Source organism: Neoarius graeffei, chromosome 1 (assembly GCF_027579695.1).
Source record: "Neoarius graeffei isolate fNeoGra1 chromosome 1, fNeoGra1.pri, whole genome shotgun sequence".
NCBI lineage: Eukaryota > Metazoa > Chordata > Actinopteri > Siluriformes > Ariidae > Neoarius > Neoarius graeffei.
In genome coordinates this window covers 3,767,863-3,788,437 of record NC_083569.1, presented here as the reverse complement: position 1 = coordinate 3,788,437, position 20,575 = coordinate 3,767,863, and the positions used below count along the sequence as shown (strand labels likewise).

The 20,575-nt window shown below is 37.5% G+C and overlaps 1 protein-coding gene across 10 annotated transcripts in view; it reads right to left on the bottom strand.

Annotated features, from left to right (window-relative positions):
- The window catches only part of kmt2cb (lysine (K)-specific methyltransferase 2Cb), a 237,304-nt gene that overhangs the window by 50,903 nt on the left and 165,826 nt on the right, over positions 1-20,575 (bottom strand). For 8 of the 10 annotated variants that reach the window (XM_060928213.1, XM_060928248.1, XM_060928223.1 and 5 more), the window contains 4 exons: positions 19,827-19,931; positions 19,542-19,589; positions 478-609; positions 354-386 (listed from right to left, as the gene is read on the bottom strand). In XM_060928213.1, coding sequence (XP_060784196.1) covers positions 354-386; positions 478-609; positions 19,542-19,589; positions 19,827-19,931 — 318 coding nt within the window. The remainder of the gene's footprint in view (positions 1-353; positions 387-477; positions 610-19,541; positions 19,590-19,826; positions 19,932-20,575) is intronic. The other 2 variants (XM_060928267.1, XM_060928285.1) reach the window with 2 other exon arrangements.

Sequence of the window (20,575 nt, the reverse complement as noted above, 5' to 3'; positions counted from 1 at the left end):
GCTATAAAACTGACCTTCCTTTGAGCAGATTGAGTTTCTGGAGCATCACATTAATTTGTGGGGTCGATTAAATGCTCAAAATGGCCAGAAAAACGTCTCGACTCTATTTTCTATTCATTTTACAACTTATGGTGGGAAATAAAAGTGTGACTTTTCATGGAAAACAAACACAAAATCGTCTGGGTGACCCCAAACGTTTGAACGGTAGTGTACATTGTGTTTAAATCGAGCTAAATGGCAAGTTATATACACCTTCCGTCAGACTGTTCTGTGCAACTCTAGCGAGTGTTTGCGAATAAACAAAACGTCACGTCAACATCATGATAAAGTGGTAAAAACAGAAAACGACTTACCTGGTATTTTATACAGTCTGCTCAGAATGGATTCTGGAAGAACAACAGGGATCTGATTTTAGCGCTGCCTTTAAAACAAACGTCAAAATTCCTCTTCGTATAGAAAAAAAAAAAAATTACTGACCGTCCGTCACCATCTTGTCCAGTTCGGGGCTCAGGATGCCGTCCAGCGGCTCGTCCTGATGGGACACTCGTCCCTGGTTTAACTGAGAAGAAACCGAAGCCTCTTCTGGAAGAGGAGCAACATCCAATCCAGCTGAAACAGCAACAACATAGAACGGTCTCTGTATCAGTGGAAATACAGTACTGTACAAGTCTTAGGCACATGGAAAGAAATGCCGTCGACCAAAAATGGCTAAAAAATAATGAAATGTTTCAACATTGAAAAAAAAAAAATACTATAAACAGTAATCAGTAAGCCATAATAAATGAATAAATGCAAAGTCAATATTTGGTGTGAGACGACCCTTTGCTTAAAAAAAAAAAAAAAAAGTCTCCGGTCCAGTGAGTGCAGTTTTACTGAGTGTCTTACAGAACCAGCCACAGTTCTTCTGGACACTGTCACACTCGCGTCTTCATTTTGCACCAGTAGCCTTCTCTATGTTTTGTTTTTTAATCTGAAAAGTGCTCTCTAATGGAATATGCTGCTCAGATACAAACTTTTTTTCTGTAACCTTTAATTTTGTGCCTAAAAAAAAAAAAAACCCGAACGTTTGGAACTCCAAAATGTTTTTGTAATGTTGTGACTTGATAATGTAGAACCCTTGTCGTGAAATGTGCACGTAATTGAACCGAATTAAAAGATTAGAGGGAAAAAAAGCTCTGTTCTTCCACTAGGTGGCAAAATTGAGCAGTAAACTCAGCTACTGAGGGCTAATATGAGGAAACGAAAAATTTGATCTGCTGCAACACCTATAAGATGGTGTATAGTACAGGGCTGTGAAATAGAAATGACAAAATCCGAGGAAACAATTTTAGCAGGGGGTCTGGGGGGAGCAGTCCCCCAGGAGTTGGGGGACTGGGGACCACAGGGCCCCAGAAGCTGAACAGATTTTGTATATATAGACAGATTTGAAGCATCTCCTGAAAGCAAATATTTTCTCAACAATGCCATTTAATTTGAACTGTTTATTATTATTATTATAATAAATTAGTGCTGTCAAAAACGTTGCGTTATTAACACGTTAACTTGACTCAATTTTAACGGCGACAATTTTTTTTATCGCGAGATTAACGCTCTGTGACATGATGTAGGTTTTTCATAAGCTTTTGAAACTGCCAGGAACTTGGAACAGAGACTTTGCTTAGAAAAACGATAGCAGCTAGACTGTAATGCCACGCCCCGCACAGCCAGAGTCCTCTGCCCTCCCCCGAAGAGCCACGGTGCTCGGCTTAGGTTTCGTTTTCCCATCGGCGGCTCTAGCCCGACTTTGCAGTGTTCGAACTATGCCGATATTTTCGGGGGGGTCCCTTTTTTTCCCTTGGGGGGGGTGCTTGCGCTTGTCTCAGAGCGCGGCTCTCCATCGCGCGCTCACTTCAGATATGCAAATGCTTCCCGTTACACACGATTGCTATGTCAATAAACATCATTTTGCCAATATTTTAGAGACCCCCCCCAACATTTCCCAAATCATGTTTTCAAGGGATCTCATGTCTGTTTCAGGGGGATCTCGGATCCCCCGAGTCCCCCCGTAGTTCGAACGGTGAGCAAGCCCATTCACTTTTTTATGCTGATAAGAGAATTACAATGGTTTTTCTTCATGTGTCAAAAATGTGCGATTAAATTGTGATTAATCGCGAGTTAACTATGACAGTTGCGACATTAATCGCGATTAAATATTTTAATCGCTTGACAGCACTATTATAAATTGAATATAGAAATGTGAACAAGATGGTCTACCTGGTAATCTATAGTTCGACAGCTTCAATTTCACCAATTCCGCATGTTTTTTTCCTTTAACATGGTCAACCAAACGCGTTCTTCACATCCTGATGGCACAAGATGGTAAGCTTTCCCTGGTTCTTTTATCTTCCGTATGTGCTCATTCACTACCGACTTGAAACTCCAGCCATCACCAATTCCATGGATTTTTGATGCCGTTTTCCTTGTCAAATGTTTTTGACATCGTCGGGCTCACCGTCCTCCCTCTGAACGATGTCCCTCCGTGACACGGACATACCGCGAAATTCTCCTTTTCAAAACCGTTGATATCGAAAGCGTGTTTAAAGAGCACAAGATTCGCACCGTGGTTTGTAAGCATGGCGCAAATGCCGTAAACCGGTCTGTCATTGTCGCAAAAGAAACCTACCCCCCCCATTTTTATTGCAAAATTAGATGATTTACTAAAATATTTTTGGCGGCCAAATTCGCGGAATTCCGCGGAATTTTCACAGCCCTGATAGTAACGAAGTATATGAGATTCCTTACTCTATGAATGCACGCTTTCAACTAACAGGACTTCATTTTTGTGGGTTTTTTTCCCCCAAATATACTTTCACTCCACGCAAAATACGCTGCTGAGATGTGCTTATAAACGCAGAGATGAAACATACACACTTCTGACAAACGTCGTCTTCCTCCCATGGATTTAAAGGTCATTTCCAGTCATCTTATAGAAGAGTAGTTCTTTGTTTTTTGTTTTTTTTTAAATAGCCAATTTTAGAGGGATTGTGCGTCATTGGATGCTGCTGTAAATAGATGAATAAACAGAATATTTTACCTTTTAACCCCACACGCGGTGAATCACAGAGATAAACTGTGATTTGCAGGTGATAAGGTCCATGAGAACACAATGAAGACGAGTTGTGTTATCGGTCATGCACCTTTATTTATATTTTTAATTTTTTGAGTCAAGCCCTGCTCGATATCGGACAAACGTGTCAAATTGTGGCACGTGGTGTTGTGTTGAGCTGTTAGACGACAACACGACCCTCCTGAGAGGTTGAATATAATTTTATGCTGGGGGGGGGGGGGGGCAAAAAAATTGGAACTCTAAAATGTTTTTGTAACGTTTTGAGTCAATGCAGAAGTCATAAAATAGAAATCTATAAAGTTGGGATGAAAAATAAATGGGGGGCTAAGACTTTTGCACAGTACTGTACCTCACCAACATACCAGTTTCCAGACTAAACTATTTACATTCTGCATTTTACAGATTGTACGAGTTACTGTAGTTACCTGCCTATCCTGTCTGTGAGCCACATTTTCCAGATTCATTTTATAGCAGCACATACTAATGTACTGATCAAAACTTATTTTCTGGACTTAAACCTTACGTTTCCCCCACTACACTACTTTCTCTATTCACCCGACTGTATTATTCCTTACTTTATCGACTACACTACCGAAATATCTTTTATTTCTCAGACTATACTACCACCGTGCCAAATTTTCAACTTCTACGTCCTACTTACTTACAAGCCGTATTTCTCAGAATATGCAGAGTACATTTTCCAGCCCTCCGCATCACAGTGACACACACACCATATTGGATGTATTTTTAAATCAATACCCTCGACCTTAATTGTCCTTAAGGCAGTGGCATTATATCAAAGTTGTCCAAAATACATGATTAAAGAGGTTTTATCCAAAAAACAAAAGAAAAACAAAAACTGTTCCTATAAATTTTATGTTTGAAAAGCAAAATCAAATCAGTTACAAGAATTATCGACTAATATCTCAAGTAGCAAAAAGCTGAAAGCAGACAATCAGATTTAAACAAGAGTGCTCCGAGAGCACAATATCCCCCGCTGGCAACTAGTCTATAACTCTGGTAAAATGCGACCGAATTGAACGAAATTGCAATCTATGTATTACCGACATATAACAAAGAATCCTGCCAAGTTTCGTGAAATTCCTCCAAAAACTGAGAGATGAGTTGATTTCAGAAAGCAAGCACACCTTGATGAAACTGCCAAAGTACAAGTCTGTTAATAATCAAGGGCAGAACTCTGGGAAAATTTGCCCAAATTAAACGAAATTTCAATCTGCGTATAACCGTCATATAACAAAGCCTTTTGCCAAGTTTGGTGAAATTCCTCCAAATTGTAAGAGGAGTTGGTTTCAGAAGAACGTACACCCTCATGAAATTGTCCAAGTACAAGTTATTTAATCAAGGGTCAAAACTCTGGGAAAATTTTCACAAACGAAATTAAATCGCAATCCGCGTATTACCGTCATATAACAAGGCCTTTTGCCAAGCTTTGAGAAATTCATCCGAAAATTCTGAGAGGAGTTGATGTCAGAAAGCGAGCACACCTACATGAAACTGTGAAAGTGCAAGGTTGTTAATCAACGGCCGTAACTCTGGTAAAATGCGACCGAATTGAATGAAATTGCAATCTACGTATTAGCGACATATAACAAAGAATCCTGCCAAGTTTCGTAAAATTCCTCCAAAAACTGAGAGATGAGTTGATTTCAGAAAGCAAGCACACCTTGATGAAATTGCCAAAGTACAAGTTTGCTAATAATCAAGGGCAGAACTCTGGGAAAATGTGCCCAAATTAAACGAAATTTCAATCTGCGTATAACTGTCATATAACAAAGCCTTTTGCCAAGTTTGGTGAAATTCCTCCACAAATCGTGAGCGGAATTGATTTCAGAACCTTCATGAAATTGTCCAAGTACAAGTTATTTAAAGTGCTGATGACACGTTTTTGACATCTTTGGCGATGTTTTATAACATAAAAAGTAATTTCCGATGATCCATATATTAATTCACGAAGGCGCCTATTTTACAAGTTATGATAAAAAACGCGGCTATTTGGGCAAATTTGACGGGGCTGCAGCACCCAGGAGACGAAGGAGGAGGAGGAGCTATATGACGTCAGCGAAAGAACCTTCCTCCTAACTTACCAGTTTGTTGTTGATGTGACACGTGTTCAGTTTATCATTATTAGTATTATTATTAGACATTTTATAGATATAAAAATTAGTTATTATGCCTTCGCGTTGTGTTGCCGGCTTTTGCTCCAAAACCCACAAGGATGGGGTAAGTTTATTCAAGTTTCCCAGAGATCCCGAGCTGCATGCGAAGTGGGTGAAGCAAGTCAGGCGCACTCGTGACAAGTGGGAGCCCTCACCAACATCCGTCCTGTGCTCTGAACACTTCGATTTGGATTGTTTTGACACCCTTCCCAGCTTAAAAGAATCTCTTGGGTGTTCAGTTCAGCACAAACGTGTGTTACTACCATCAACAGTGCCTACACAGTGTTGCCAGATTGGGAGGTTTCCCGCCCAGTTGGGCGTTTTCAAGTGCATTTTGGTGGGTTTTGAACATATTTTGGGCTGGAAAACGTCAGCAGTATCTGTTGCCAGATCTGTTGCCAGATACTGCTGAAGTTTTCCACCCCAAAATATGTTCAAAACCCACCAAAATGCACTTGAAACCGCCCAACTGGGCGGGAAACCTCCCAATCTGGCAACACTGCCAGTATTCCGGAGGGGGTCTACTAGTAGCTATGCCGGATCCAAAGACAGTCCTCCTGTCAGAACATGTGTTGTGAAACGACATAAGATAAAGGTACGTAGAGCTATAGATTCTACATGATAATCATAAATGTAATCATAAAGTCGGCGTGATATCAGTCATGTATTTGCTTGTGAAAGCTTGCGGCTTTCATGTAACTGCCGCCTAGCAACGAGAGGCAAAGGGTAAAGAGGGTAGGCCATCATAGATTCTATTCGGAAGAGATCAACACAATTCTAGACTCCCAGAAGAGGAAGAGCTAGCACTAGAGAGTTCACCGGCGTTTTCATGCGCCATTTCCATTGAGTAGAACAGCCAGTGAACCGCAGCGTGTTCTCCCGCTGACGTCACAACATGGCCGCGAGCCACGGACCCAGTTTTCTTGCGCTGTGCAATTAAAAGTTGGATATTCGCGTAACAACAGCTTCTTTTCACGTAATTATAACAGAAATCTAACATGTTTGCCATGTTGTATAGTTTATTTAAGAAATTGCATAGAGTCATGTTCGTGTCATCAGCACTTTAAACAAGGATCAAAACTCTGGGAAAATTTTCACAAACGAAATTAAATCGCAATCCGCGTATTCCCGTCATATAACAAGGCCTTTTGCCAAGCTTCGAAAAATTCGTCCGAAAATTGTGAGAGGAGTTGATGTCAGAAGGCGAGCACACCTACATGAAACTGTGAAAGTACAAGGTTGTTAATCAACGGCCGTAACTCTGGTAAAATGCGACCGAATTGAACAAAATTACAATATGCATACTACCGACATACAACAAAGAATCTTGCCAAGTTTCATGGAATTCCTCCAAAAACTGTGTGAGGAGTTGATTTCAGAAGGAAAAAACACACTCATTAAATTGTCAAAGTATAATTTTGTTAATCAAGGGCTGTAACTTTGGTAAAATGCGACCGAATTGAACGAAATTGCAATCTACGTATTACCGACATATAACAAAGAATCCTGCCAAGTTTCGTGAAATTCCTCCAAAAACTGAGAGATGAGTTGATTTCAGAAAGCAAGCACACCTTGATGAAATTGCCAAAGTACAAGTCTGTTAATAATCAAGGGCAGAACTCTGGGAAAATTTGCCCAAATTAAACGAAATTTCAATCTGCGTATAACCGTCATATAACAAAGCCTTTTGCCAAGTTTGGTGAAATTCCTCCACAAATCGTGAGCGGAATTGATTTCAGAACCTTCATGAAATTGTCCAAGTACAAGTTATTTAATCAAGGGTCAAAACTCTGGGAAAATTTTCACAAACGAAATTAAATCGCAATCCGCGTATTCCTGTCATACAGTATAACAAGGCCTTTTGCCAAACTTCAAGAAATTCGTCCGAAAATTCTGAGAGGAGTTGATGTCAGAAGGCGAGCACACCTACATGAAACCGTGAAAGTACAAGGTTGTTAATCAACGGCCGTAACTCTGGTAAAATGCGACCGAATTGAACAAAATTACAATATGCATACTACCGACATACAACAAAGAATCTTGCCAAGTTTCATGAAATTCCTCCAAAAATTGTGTGAGTTGATTTCAGAAGGAGAAAACAAAGTATAATTTTGTTAATCAAGGGTTGTAACTTTGGTAAAATGCGACCGAATTTAACGAAATTACAATCTGCGTATTACCGACATATAACAAAGGATCCTGCCAAGTTTTGTGAAATTCCTCCACAAATTGTGAGAGGAGTTGATTTCAGAAGGTGAGCACCCCTCCCGGGATGGACGGACAGGCATCGCCACGACACAATCCCCTTTCGGGCCTTTTGGTCAGCAAGGAATAAAAACTACAAATATACACTGGCTGGCTGATTACACTTGGAGGGGGGGGGGGGGGGGAGTCCACGTCATCTTTCGCCAAACTGTGCCGTGAACTAAATCATCAGCTTAGTGTAACACGACAACAATTCAACGGTAACGATTAAACATAATACACTAGTAAACAGAAGGCTGCGAGGGCAAATCGCACGAGTGCCAGGAAGCGAAGCCCTCAGCTCTCATTTGCTCAGCTGAACGCTTGCTTACATTGGATTCCGTCTCGCTTGGACAAAGAAAGTCTGCCAAATGAAATAAATGACAACTTTGAACGTCTTGGCTCACACGGTATTTCATTTTCACTTCTGGCTTCTGTTGCGAAAAAATAAATAAATATGTTTTTAACCATAATATGAATTCTCGTGACACACAATAAAAGAAAAAAGCCTTGAGCAGGATTATATTATATATTATAACATGTCAGCCAGAAGACATAAAGCCTTGGCTCTAACTGTCAATAATATATCAGTGAAGTTAATAAAATAAAAGCGAAGCCCACTCTGGAATCCAAGGCTGCATGCTGATCCATGGTCTTTCTGAAGCCAAGGCCTCCTACAGCTCTGTACAGATAAACAGGACTATTCTTTACACAGCTGAAAGCCTGAATAGAGAAGGCCACTGCTTTAGCTGAAGAGCCTCTACCCAGCTAAAGGAGCGTCCTTGACTATGCTTTTCAGCGCCACACGTTGTAAGAGTGTCGTACCGTTTGGGAACATTAATGTTGCAGAAGAGAAAGCGAAGTGTACCTTCATAAATCAAGCTGAACTGACTGACGGGGTACATTGGTTGAAATGAATGGATAAAACCGCGACAGCTCTGCTCTAATGAGAATTATTTTCAAGGTCAACGCAGGTCGCAGCTTGTAAATTTCTTCGTGCGTCATAAATTCAATAAAGTTTCTCCGGGTAACGTTCACAATGTTCAAACATCAGAACGGGAAAGATTGTGATCTCACAGTGAAGCGTGACTGACTTTCTTTCACTGTGGCGTGGGTGTTGGTTTGAGCCAGATGAGTATTGAGGTTTAGGTGTTTCAGAAACCGCTGATCTCCTGGGGTTTTCACAACACAGAACGGTGCGAAAAACAAAAAACATTCAGCGAGTGAGTGAGCGACAGTTCTGTGGGTGGAAACAAACGTCTTGTTGATGAGAGAGGTCAGAGGAAAACGGACAGATTCAAGGTGGTTCGAGCTTTTGGGCCAGGAAGGATATGGTAACTCATATAATCACTCTTTACAACCAAAAAGCAGAAAAGCATCTCAGCATGCAACAGCAGACAGAACACCACATTGGGTTCCACTCCTGCAGCCAAGAACAGGGATCTTAGGCCCAATCCCAATTCTAATTTCTACCCCTCCCCCTCCCCCTTGGCCCTTCCCCTTGAAACTGAGCTACAAGGGATAGGGCTTGAAATTCAACCCTTACGTATTGGGATAGCCCTTCAACGATCGCATACGTCATCGCGTACCTCCGTCAGCGTTTACGTTAGCAAAACGCGACCAAATGCATCATTGGCTGCGACCAGCTGCTACAGTCAGAGCCAGAACCAGAAATCTCTGCTGGCAGGGTGTGATTTGTTAACTAACACCACTGAATGGGATATCTTTGGCGCTTCGTGCACCACATCCGACAGAATGAGGTGTCAGAACACTCATGTAAACAATAAAAGCGAGAATAACAGAACAAAACGTACGCAGTCAAGCAACCGAAAACAATACTCACTCCCAAAGCTTTTTAGCAGCAGCTTGGATTTCAGAAATCGCTGCTCATTCTCAGCTCGAAAGCGAATCAAGCGGCGTGTTTCCTCTGGATAACAACTTAAAACACGTAAATAATGGAGAAAATACATTTATGACAATTTTTCGCCGCGGGAACCGCCATCTTTCTGAAATCCGCATGAAATCTCGCTGAAATCCGCATGGCATTGTGGGAAATCACTCAAACCCCTTCGTTCGGAGTCAGCTCCAGGAAAATCTCCGTTTGGAGGGGTACAGAAGCCCTTCCCCTTCCCCTACCCCTCCGCGTTAACTGGGATTGGGATACCCCTACCCCTTCACGTGAACGCGCAAAATGGAGGGGAAGGGCCAAGGGGTTGGTCCAAGGGGTGAAATGGGATTCGGCCTTACAATCAAGACAGGGTTCCCACAGTTTTTCAGGCTTCTTTTTTAATGACTTTTAAGGACCAATTTTCATTTTTTTAAGGACCCAATGACCAAAACTGAATATGACTGGTGTGAAATTGCCTACTATAACAATCACTTGCTTGTTTTCCCACACTTCTTCGTCTGCTTGTTTTCTTTATGACTCTTAAAGGACTTTTCTTGACCAAATCTTGCAACAAGTGCAGCAATTCCTGATATGTCTGATATTTAAAACGATTTTAAGAAAACCTCAACGGTGGGTGAGGAAATGGTTAGTGGCTAAAAATATAAAGAACATTCCATTTAGAGTAAAATTTATTTCACAAGATTTTCATTTTGTTCAGGAACAATTGAAACTAAAAGTATTAAATTGACACAGGGTGGCCCAGACCCCCCCCCCTTGCTATTCTTATGTTATGGAATAAATTTTCTAATGAGTCTGCATGTTTCTATACATGTTATAGACAGACAAAGTCGTATGTTTTGTTAATCCATGTTTCCATTAATACGCATCAATGGCGGGCGACCGAGCTGATACGAAGTAGTCACGTGACCCTGTTCGGGACTGATCCCGAACAGCGCCACGTGGTTCCGGGCTATTCTCAAAAACAGACACCAGGGGTCGCCACTATACACTCTGTTCAGCCCCTGACCGCTAGTGCAGTTCGCCTGTGAAACAGGGTCGTTTGCGCGAATCGGGGCAGCGGGAACAGCGTTTTCGGAAATTAAAAATGTGTTATTAGAAGGGAGACGGAAAAAAACCCTGATTTTTAAGGACTTTTATTGACTAACAGATTTTCATCAATTTTATGGATAATTAAGTACTTAATTTTACAAATTCATTTTTTTAGGACTTTTATGGACTTTAAGGACCTGTACGAACATTGCAAGAACAAGTTCCTATTAAAGTGGCCGGTGTGTACCCCTTATTTAATCTATTTACCCGACCGTACTATATGCATTCCATATTATTCTCTCCACATTCGCTGGATATGAGCAATCGCGCGCTCCGACTGGCTACTCTACTACTACGATATCAGCTCATATCCCGTGAGTAGAGAAAAACAAAATGGCGGAGCGTGTTGACGAAGCAACCGAGGACAAAATAAAACTATTCGAAAACAAAACCCCAAAAATACAAAAAATTAAATAAAAGGCAACAAAATATGGAATGAAAGTAAGAACATGTATATTTTTTTAATATTTCAAGAATTATTATTATCGCATTTTTCACAAATTGCTCCTGTCATTTTGCCGGTTAGTTTACATTCTAAGCGGAAATTATTTTGTCGGACATTTTGTATAAAAGTTGTCATTTATTGAATTTGAAAAATTAATAAATAAAGCTCTTTTTCTCAAAATTCAGTGAATATAATAAAACAGCTATTCCACTCAATCTCGTCATGCATGGCTGAGAGCCAACTCGGTGCTACGTGCCTCGTTGCCTATCAGCTCATGTACAACTCGATTTCGTGGAATAACTTAATTATCGGTACTATATAATCACAGGTTCCAAAATGTGTCTGTGCTTCCTGGACTGTACTACTAACATTTTGTTTTTTCCAGACCATACTTCTTACATACCGTATTACCAGACTATACTATTTAAATCCCATATTTTTCAAACTATGCTGTCTAAATACCTTATTTTCCAGATTATACGACGATACAACCTACATGTTGTTTTCGTGACTATACTACTTAGGGGTCATCGTACAAACCGTACGCGGGGGGGAGTGGGTTACTGACCAGGTGTACACTTTTTAAAAATGAAAAGATGATGATCCGTCAATGTGCGAATCGGCGGCCGCCATGTTAAAAATTTCGCGCCACATCGGTCTTGCCAGCTAGCTCTACACGCTTTCTTTCTTCAATACAACAACAATGGCTGACCCAGATTTTGACCGCATTTATAAATTTGTGAATAGCAGAAATACCGCTATTCACAAGACTTTCAAATGAGTACGAGCAGTTTTTAAACGTTTATTGCTTCCTGCATTCATCTGAGAGGAGGCAGTTAGGGCAGGACAGGCTGCTTGGAAAGAATCAAAAACGAACGTTTCAAAGCCAAAAGGCAACAGCTCCCCTTAAAAAGACAGTTCCTAATTTTCAAAAATCAGACCCTCCAGGATGTTGCGATTTGCAAATTCAACCAATCCCCGTGAATTCAGGGCGGTGTTGCAATTATATCCAATCACCGCTACTTTCCCGCAAATTTGACCAATCATTGGTGTCGTCTTGAGGTGACGTCGACAAACTACCTTCCGCCTTACTTCCGTGTATACGTTCAAGAGAAGCAGCATGCGCGAGTCAGTGTTTATATCGGCTTAAATTCTGTTACTGAAAGTGTGTTATGTTTACAGTGAAGGACTGTGCGCACTTTACATTATTTTTTTTTACTTAATACAAGAAATTAATGGATGCCAACATTTTTGCCAAAATGGTATTTTATTTTCCATTGTTTAGGCAGCTTCAGCATCATACCGTGAGATTCTGTTCAAATTGTTTTTTTCTTCTATGAAGCCTGAGCCATTTATTTTATTAGTTTATAATTATTGTTTAGTTTAGTCTTCAGGAGAGACTGCCTGCACACAGTACTAGTATTAGTTTTTTTTCTTACATGAAAGCTGAGGCATTTATATTATATTTTAAGGTAACTTCATGTTGTGCTGTGAGGTTCTCTGCACTTTAACTTTTGAACCAACAGGTGCATTTGGATAAGTAAAGCCTATTTTTCTGCATTTTTGCAGTCCTGGTAATTTTTTATATTGGTAAAGTTGTTTATAGGACCATTTCTCAGTGTCTGTTTTTTTAATCAATAGTTTTTCAGTAATAACTTAATATTTAACATATCACTCAATTTTAATCACAAAAAGAGAAAATCGCAACAATTTCTCGCAACTTTCACTTCCTCCCGCAATGTAATCGCAACAAAGACCTAAAAAACACCGCAACTTTCATCGCAATTTTTTTGAAAACCACCCGCAACATCAGACGTTTTAGCCCGCAATAATCACAAAAAAAGCCCGCGGAATCCTGGGGGGACTGAAAAAAGAATCGCCTGCTTTCTATGAAAACTTCTGGACCCGTCTTGTGTCTTCTTTTCTTCTCTTGTGAATCTTTGTATTGTCCTGTCATCCGATTTTAATAAAAAGTAAGACAAGACATGGTTTTATTTTGAATTCCTATTCCACATAGATCCATCATTTTTTTGTCCGCTAATGTACACTTTTGGGAGGAGGGAGGGGGGTTGCTCAAAAGTCTACTCTTTGTAGACTCATGATAATGATAAATTATGGATGACCCCTAACATTGTATTTTTCAGACCATACTACTTCGTGTAGTTATCAGCTTGTACTGTCTATATTGTGTATTCCACACTACACTTCCAAACATAGATTTTTAAAATACGTATATATAATATAAAATCTGGAAAATAAGGCATTTTGGGCCGGACGGGAAAATATTTGGTTGTTGGTCATTTGTACGGACCGAGCGCATTTGTATTTGGACCTCAAGTCAAATATTTTCCCATCCGGCCCGACCTAACTCAGTCAGTAAGCGTTTTATCATATGACCTTTTTTAAGTAACACTTCCCTGGACTTTTTAAAGTCTTCGTCTTTCAGGATGTTTATCATCTTACTGTTGTAGCGTTGAATACTTTGCGAAAAGGAAGACACTGTCAGGTTCGTCGTCTAAAGTTCCCTTTTTATTTGCTTGTATACAGAAACTACGGTACATAGCAAGCTGTCGAGCTCCTTAGAGAGGATGACCGTTATCTCTCTTTCCTCCTAAACTTCAGTAAGAAATCTTTAGAAAACATTCATGTCACGCGGAGTTGTTTTTTTTTTATATAAACAGTGCTTTCTTCTTGTTGTCCTTGTATAAACAAGTGAATTTCTTCACTCAAAGAGCTTTTTTCCCCACATTTTCTTCGACAATTTCAGCGTGTTCAATTCGGTCCATGTCTGAAATCATCCAGATGATAAAATTCACTTTCACTGTGCTCAGCTGTGTCTCTCATTTTTCAGAGCAAAATAAAAACGGCGGACGCGAGTGAAACGAGTCCGGGGCCGCATACGACTTTTTCAAAAATCCATATCTGCTCAGTCACGTGACTTTTCCCAATGGTTTTATTCAGAGCATGCATGTGGGTCTGTAGGGGTCATATGATACTCACAAGACTATACTATCTACGTTTCATTTTTTCCATATTATACTACTTAAAGATAAATTTTATCCAACTATGCCACTTACTTACCAGTTTCCAAAATATCTTGTTTTCCAGACTAATTACGGACCTTTTTTTTTTTTAAACCACCTACCCAACTTACATTTCAGACTTTCTGGACCATTGTATTACCAGACCACATTATCTAAACACTATCAAAAATTTATTTAAACAAAGATCGACCGTGAACATTTTTGAAATAGCATTTTGCTTCTTGAAATAGCGTCAAAATCCACCCTACATGTTTCATAAATACATTCAGTCGGTAAACAGGAAGTCGATGTGCGACAGACCCGAAAACGGTATACATGGTATAGAACCCCAAGCTGAAGCTCGGTACCAAATATCAAGCAGTTGTGATTTGTAGTTGCTGAGAAAAAAGTGTTACAAAAGTTTTGTAAACCCACCCAATATGTTTCATGAATACATTGTCAGTAAACAGGAAGTCGATGTGCGACAGACCTGAAAACGGTCTACACGATATAGAACCCCAAGCTGAAGATTCGTACCAAGTGGCTATGATTTGTGGTTGCTGAGAAAAAGGGTGTTTCGGACGAACGGAAGAACAAACAGAGATAACCAGTATAACCCCCCTCCTTCGGCACAGGAGTATAATAATAATAATAATAATAATAATAATAAATCTATACCAGGGGTTTTCAAAGTGTGGGAGAGTCCGCCCCCCCTCAGAGAGCAAATAAATAACAGCGCCCCCCCCCCCTACAATTTTTATTGTTGCTAAACTTAATGTTCCATTCGTATTTAAAAAAAAAAAAAGGTTGTTGTACGCATTTTTATTTTTTTCTTTTAAACATCTGTGCTTTTTAAAACCTCTTTTTACACATTTTAAACATCTGTGCTTTTTAAAAACCTCTTTTTTACACATTTTAAACTGTGCTTTTTTAAAACCTTTTTTACACATTTTAAACATCTGTGCTTTTTAAAAACCTCTTTTTTTTTTTTTACACATTTTAAACATCTGCTTTTTTAAAACCTCTTTTTACACATTTTAAACATCTGTGCTTTTTAAAAACCTCTTTTTTTTTTACACATTTTAAACATCTGTGCTTTTTAAAAACCTCTTTTTTACACATTTTAAACTGTGCTTTTTTAAAACCTTTTTTTTTTTTACACATTTTAAACATCCGTGCTTTTTAAAACCTCTTTTTACACATTTTAAACATCTGTGCTTTTTTAAAACCTCTTTTTTACACATTTTAAACTGTGCTTTTTAAAACCTCTTTTTACACATTTTAAACATGTGCTTTTTAAAAACCTCTTTTTTACACATTTTAAACTGTGCTTTTTTAAAACCTTTTTTTTTTTTTACACATTTTAAACATCCGTGCTTTTTTAAAACCTCTTTTTTTTACACATTTTAAACATCTGTGCTTTTTTAAAACCTCTTTTTTTTTACACATTTTAAACATCCGTGCTTTTTTAAAACCTCTTTTTTTTTACACATTTTAAACATCTGTGCTTTTTTAAAACCTCTTTTTTTTTTTACACATTTTAAACATCCGTGCTTTTTTAAAACCTCTTTTTTTACACATTTTAAACATCTGTGCTTTTTAAAACCTCTTTTTACACATTTTAAACATCTGTGCTTTTTAAAAACCTCTTTTTTACACATTTTAAACTGTGCTTTTTTAAAACCTTTTTTACACATTTTAAACATCTGTGCTTTTTAAAAACCTTTTTTTTAACACATTTTAAACATCTGTGCTTTTTAAAAACCTCTTTTTTACACATTTTAAACTGTGCTTTTTTAAAACCTTTTTTACACATTTTAAACATCTGTGCTTTTTAAAAACCTCTTTTTTTTTACACATTTTAAACATCTGTGCTTTTTAAAAACCTCTTTTTTACACATTTTAAACTGTGCTTTTTTAAAACCTTTTTTACACATTTTAAACATCTGTGCTTTTTAAAACCTCTTTTTACACATTTTAAACATCTGTGCTTTTTAAAAACCTCTTTTTTACACATTTTAAACTGTGCTTTTTAAAAACCTCTTTTTACACATTTTAAACATCTGTGCTTTTTAAAAACCTCTTTTTTTTTTTTACACATTTTAAACATCTGTGCTTTTTAAAAGCCTCTTTTTTACACATTTTAAACTGTGCTTTTTTAAAACCTTTTTTACACATTTTAAACATCTGTGCTTTTTAAAACCTCTTTTTACACATTTTAAACATCTGTGCTTTTTAAAAACCTCTTTTTACACATTTTAAACATCTGTGCTTTTTAAAAACCTCTTTTTTTTTTTACACATTTTAAACATCTGTGCTTTTTAAAAACCTCTTTTTTACACATTTTAAACTGTGCTTTTTTAAAACCTTTTTTTTTTTTTTTACACATTTTAAACATCCGTGCTTTTTAAAACCTCTTTTTACACATTTTAAACATCTGTGCTTTTTTAAAACCTCTTTTTTACACATTTTAAACTGTGCTTTTTAAAACCTCTTTTTACACATTTTAAACATGTGCTTTTTAAAAACCTCTTTTTTACACATTTTAAACTGTGCTTTTTTAAAACCTTTTTTTTTTTTTTACACATTTTAAACATCCGTGCTTTTTTAAAACCTCTTTTTTTTACACATTTTAAACATCTGTGCTTTTTTAAAACCTCTTTTTTTTACACATTTTAAACATCCGTGCTTTTTTAAAACCTCTTTTTTTACACATTTTAAACATCTGTGCTTTTTAAAACCTCTTTTTACACATTTTAAACTGTGCTTTTTTAAAACCTCTTTTTTTACACATTTTAAACTGTGCTTTTTTAAAACCTTTTTTACACATTTTAAACATCTGTGCTTTTTAAAACCTCTTTTTACACATTTTAAACATCTGTGCTTTTTAAAAACCTCTTTTTACACATTTTAAACATCTGTGCTTTTTAAAAACCTCTTTTTTACACATTTTAAACTGTGCTTTTTTAAAACCTTTTTTACACATTTTAAACATCTGTGCTTTTTAAAACCTCTTTACACATTTTAAACATCTGTGCTTTTTAAAAACCTCTTTTTTACACATTTTAAACATCTGTGCTTTTTAAAAACCTTTTTTACACATTTTAAACATCTGTGCTTTTTAAAAACCTCTTTTTTTTTACACATTTTAAACATCTGTGCTGCTTTTTAAAACCTCTTTTTTACACATTTTAAACATCTGTGCTGCTTTTTAAAACCTTTTTTTTTTTTACACATTTTAAACATCTGTGCTTTTTAAAAACCTTTTTTACACATTTTAAACATCTGTGCTTTTTAAAAACCTCTTTTTTTTTACACATTTTAAACATCTGTGCTGCTTTTTAAAACCTCTTTTTTACACATTTTAAACATCTGTGCTGCTTTTTAAAACCTCTTTTTTACACATTTTAAACATCTGTGCTGCTTTTTAAAACCTATTTTTTTTACACATTTTAAACATCTGTGCTGCTTTTTAAAACCTCTTTTTTACACATTTTAAACATCTGTGCTGCTTTTTAAAACCTCTTTTTTTACACATTTTAAACATCTGTGCTGCTTTTTAAAACCTCTTTTTTACACATTTTAAACATCTGTGCTGCTTTTTAAAACCTCTTTTTTACACATTTTAAACATCTGTGCTGCTTTTTAAAACCTCTTTTTTTTACACATTTTAAACATCTGTGCTGCTTTTTAAAACCTCTTTTTTACACATTTTAAACATCTGTGCTGCTTTTTAAAACCTCTTTTTTTTACACATTTTAAACATCTGTGCTGCTTTTTAAAACATCTTGTTTTATACATTTTAAATATCTGTGCTGCTTTTTAAAACCTCTTTTTTACACATTTTAAACATCTGTGCTGCTTTTTAAAACCTCTTTTTTACACATTTTAAACATCTGTGCTTTTTAAAACCTCTTTTTTACACATTTTAAACATCTGTGCTGCTTTTTACAACCTCTTTTTTACACATTTTAAACATCTGTGCTGCTTTTTAAAACCTCTTTTTACACATTTTAAACATCTGTGCTTTTTAAAAACCTCTTTTTTACACATTTTAAACTGTGCTTTTTTAAAACCTTTTTTACACATTTTAAACTGTGCTTTTTAAAACCTCTTTTTACACATTTTAAACATCTGTGCTTTTTTAAAACCTTTTTTTTTTTTTACACATTTTAAACATCCGTGCTTTTTAAAACCTCTTTTTACACATTTTAAACATCTGTGCTTTTTTAAAACCTCTTTTTTACACATTTTAAACTGTGCTTTTTAAAACCTCTTTTTACACATTTTAAACTGTGCTTTTTTAAAACCTCTTTTTTTACACATTTTAAACATCTGTGCTTTTTTAAAACCTCTTTTTTTTTTTACACATTTTAAACATCTGTGCTTTTTAAAACCTCTTTTTACACATTTTAAACATCTGTGCTATTTTAAACATCTGTGCTTTTTTAAAACCTCTTTTTTACACATTTTAAACATCCGTGCTTTTTTAAAACCTCTTTTTTTACACATTTTAAACATCTGTGCTTTTTTAAAACATCTCATAGCATCGTTAGCTAGCACCTCTTGGCAGACAACACACTGTGGCAGTGGAGCATCTTCAGATCCAGTCCATGAAAATCCAAACTTTAAATAATTGTGGTCATACTTCCTTCTTTGTTTGCTTGGCCCAGACTTTGTCTCCTCACTCACTGTAGCTTTAGGTACTAAAAATCGATCCATTTTGTCTCTGGCAAAGGCTAGCTGAAGTTCGCTAAATGTCCGCAATAGTAACTTATTCTGGTTTATTTTTCCTCACGTTGCGCCCCCCCCCCCCGAAGAACTCTGGCGCCCCCTAGGGGAGGCGCGACCCACACTTTGAAAAGCCCTGATCTATACTAACTCGATACTGGAGTTTCCAAACTATACATCTTACATACCTTAGCTTCCAGATTGAAATTACACACCATGTTCTGGATGATACTACTTCCATATTGTTTAAACACACTATTTTGCTTATATTCTGTATTTTGCAGACTATTCTACTTCTTGTGTTTACCAGTCAGTACTATTTAGATTCCATCTCGTCTGAAAACCTTACTTCCCAGATGACAACATACAAGCTGTATTTTACAGATGACGTTACTTATATACCATATTTTCCAGACTTTACTGTCCAAATACTGTTTTTTTTTCCCCCAGGCTACTTACAAACCATAAAGACACAAGATTTTCTGCCCTCTACTTAATTATGAGCCTGACGTACGTACATCATATATTTAACATGCATATTATATCGGTGTCTTTCACGAGAAATACTATACACAGTGCATCTCAGCAGCATGGAGAAATATGCTAATGTTAGCTTGAGGCTGGCATAACATCGAAAGTTTCATAAGGGTACAATCAGAAATTAGCATCAGCACAGCAGCTGTAACTGAACAAACAATGCTAATCTCAGGAAGGTTATGCAGAGCCAAAGGCATTGTACGGTAGGCAAATCAAGAAAAGCAAATCTTAGGAAAAAAAAAAAAGCTGGAAAACATGATTTGGGCTTTGAGGCTCTTACCAAACGGAGAGGGAGAGCAGTCAACCTGGAAAGGGCAAAAATCAAGACCTACAGGGACCCAAACCAAACACAATGAGTGAGAAATAAACAGAAATGAGATATAGAAAAGACAGAGAGAAAAAACTTAAAAGTAACTCAAAGTGAATCAGAAGTATAATGATCGGAATGCATGCAGAACCCAAAACAGATTGAGTGAGAGCGAGTGAAGGAGGAAAACAAAAGCGCTCGGCTGGACACAGCTACAGCAGTAATGCGATGATGTCAGAGTGACTGTGATTGGCCTACCAGACTCCTCGCTCTGTTTGCCCATGTTATCAGACAACATTCCCAAGAGCTCGGTGTCTGATTTCAGCACCTCGGACAGATCCACCAGTGGCTCTTCGCAACTCCCTGCCAATAACACCGACAGATTTCAGATGAAATTTCAACATAAAATGTTAACGCTTTCAAAAACGATGTCTCTTCTCAATTCTGTGCAGATTAGACATCATGCAGTAAGGCGACAAACCCAAACATCTGGCTCGAATGATTCCTCGGACCAACCCTATGGTGCCTGTGATCAGACGTTCTTTCGTTCCTTGCTCACAACTTCGGTTGACGCAAAAATGGGAGAAAAACCTATACCCGTTATGTGCTTACGGCCACTTTATGGGAAAAATTGTGCGCGACTTTCTTTCACTGTGGCATGGGTGTTGGCTTGAGCATTTCAGAAACTGCTGATCTCCTGGGGTTTTCACGCACAGACAGAATGGTGCGAAAAACAAAAATCGACTGAGCGAGCGACAGTTCTGTGGGTAGAAACAAACGCCTTGTTGATAAGAGAGGTCAGAGGAAAATGGACAGATTCGAGGTGGTTCGAGCTTTTTTGCCAGGAAGGATATAGTAACTCGTATAATCACTCTTTACAACCGCGGTGAGCAGAAAAGCATCTCAGCATGCAACAGAGACAGAACAACACATTGGGTTCCGCTCCTGCAGCCAAGAACAGGGATCTGACAATCAACAAGTTCCTATTATAGTGGCCGGCGAGTGTG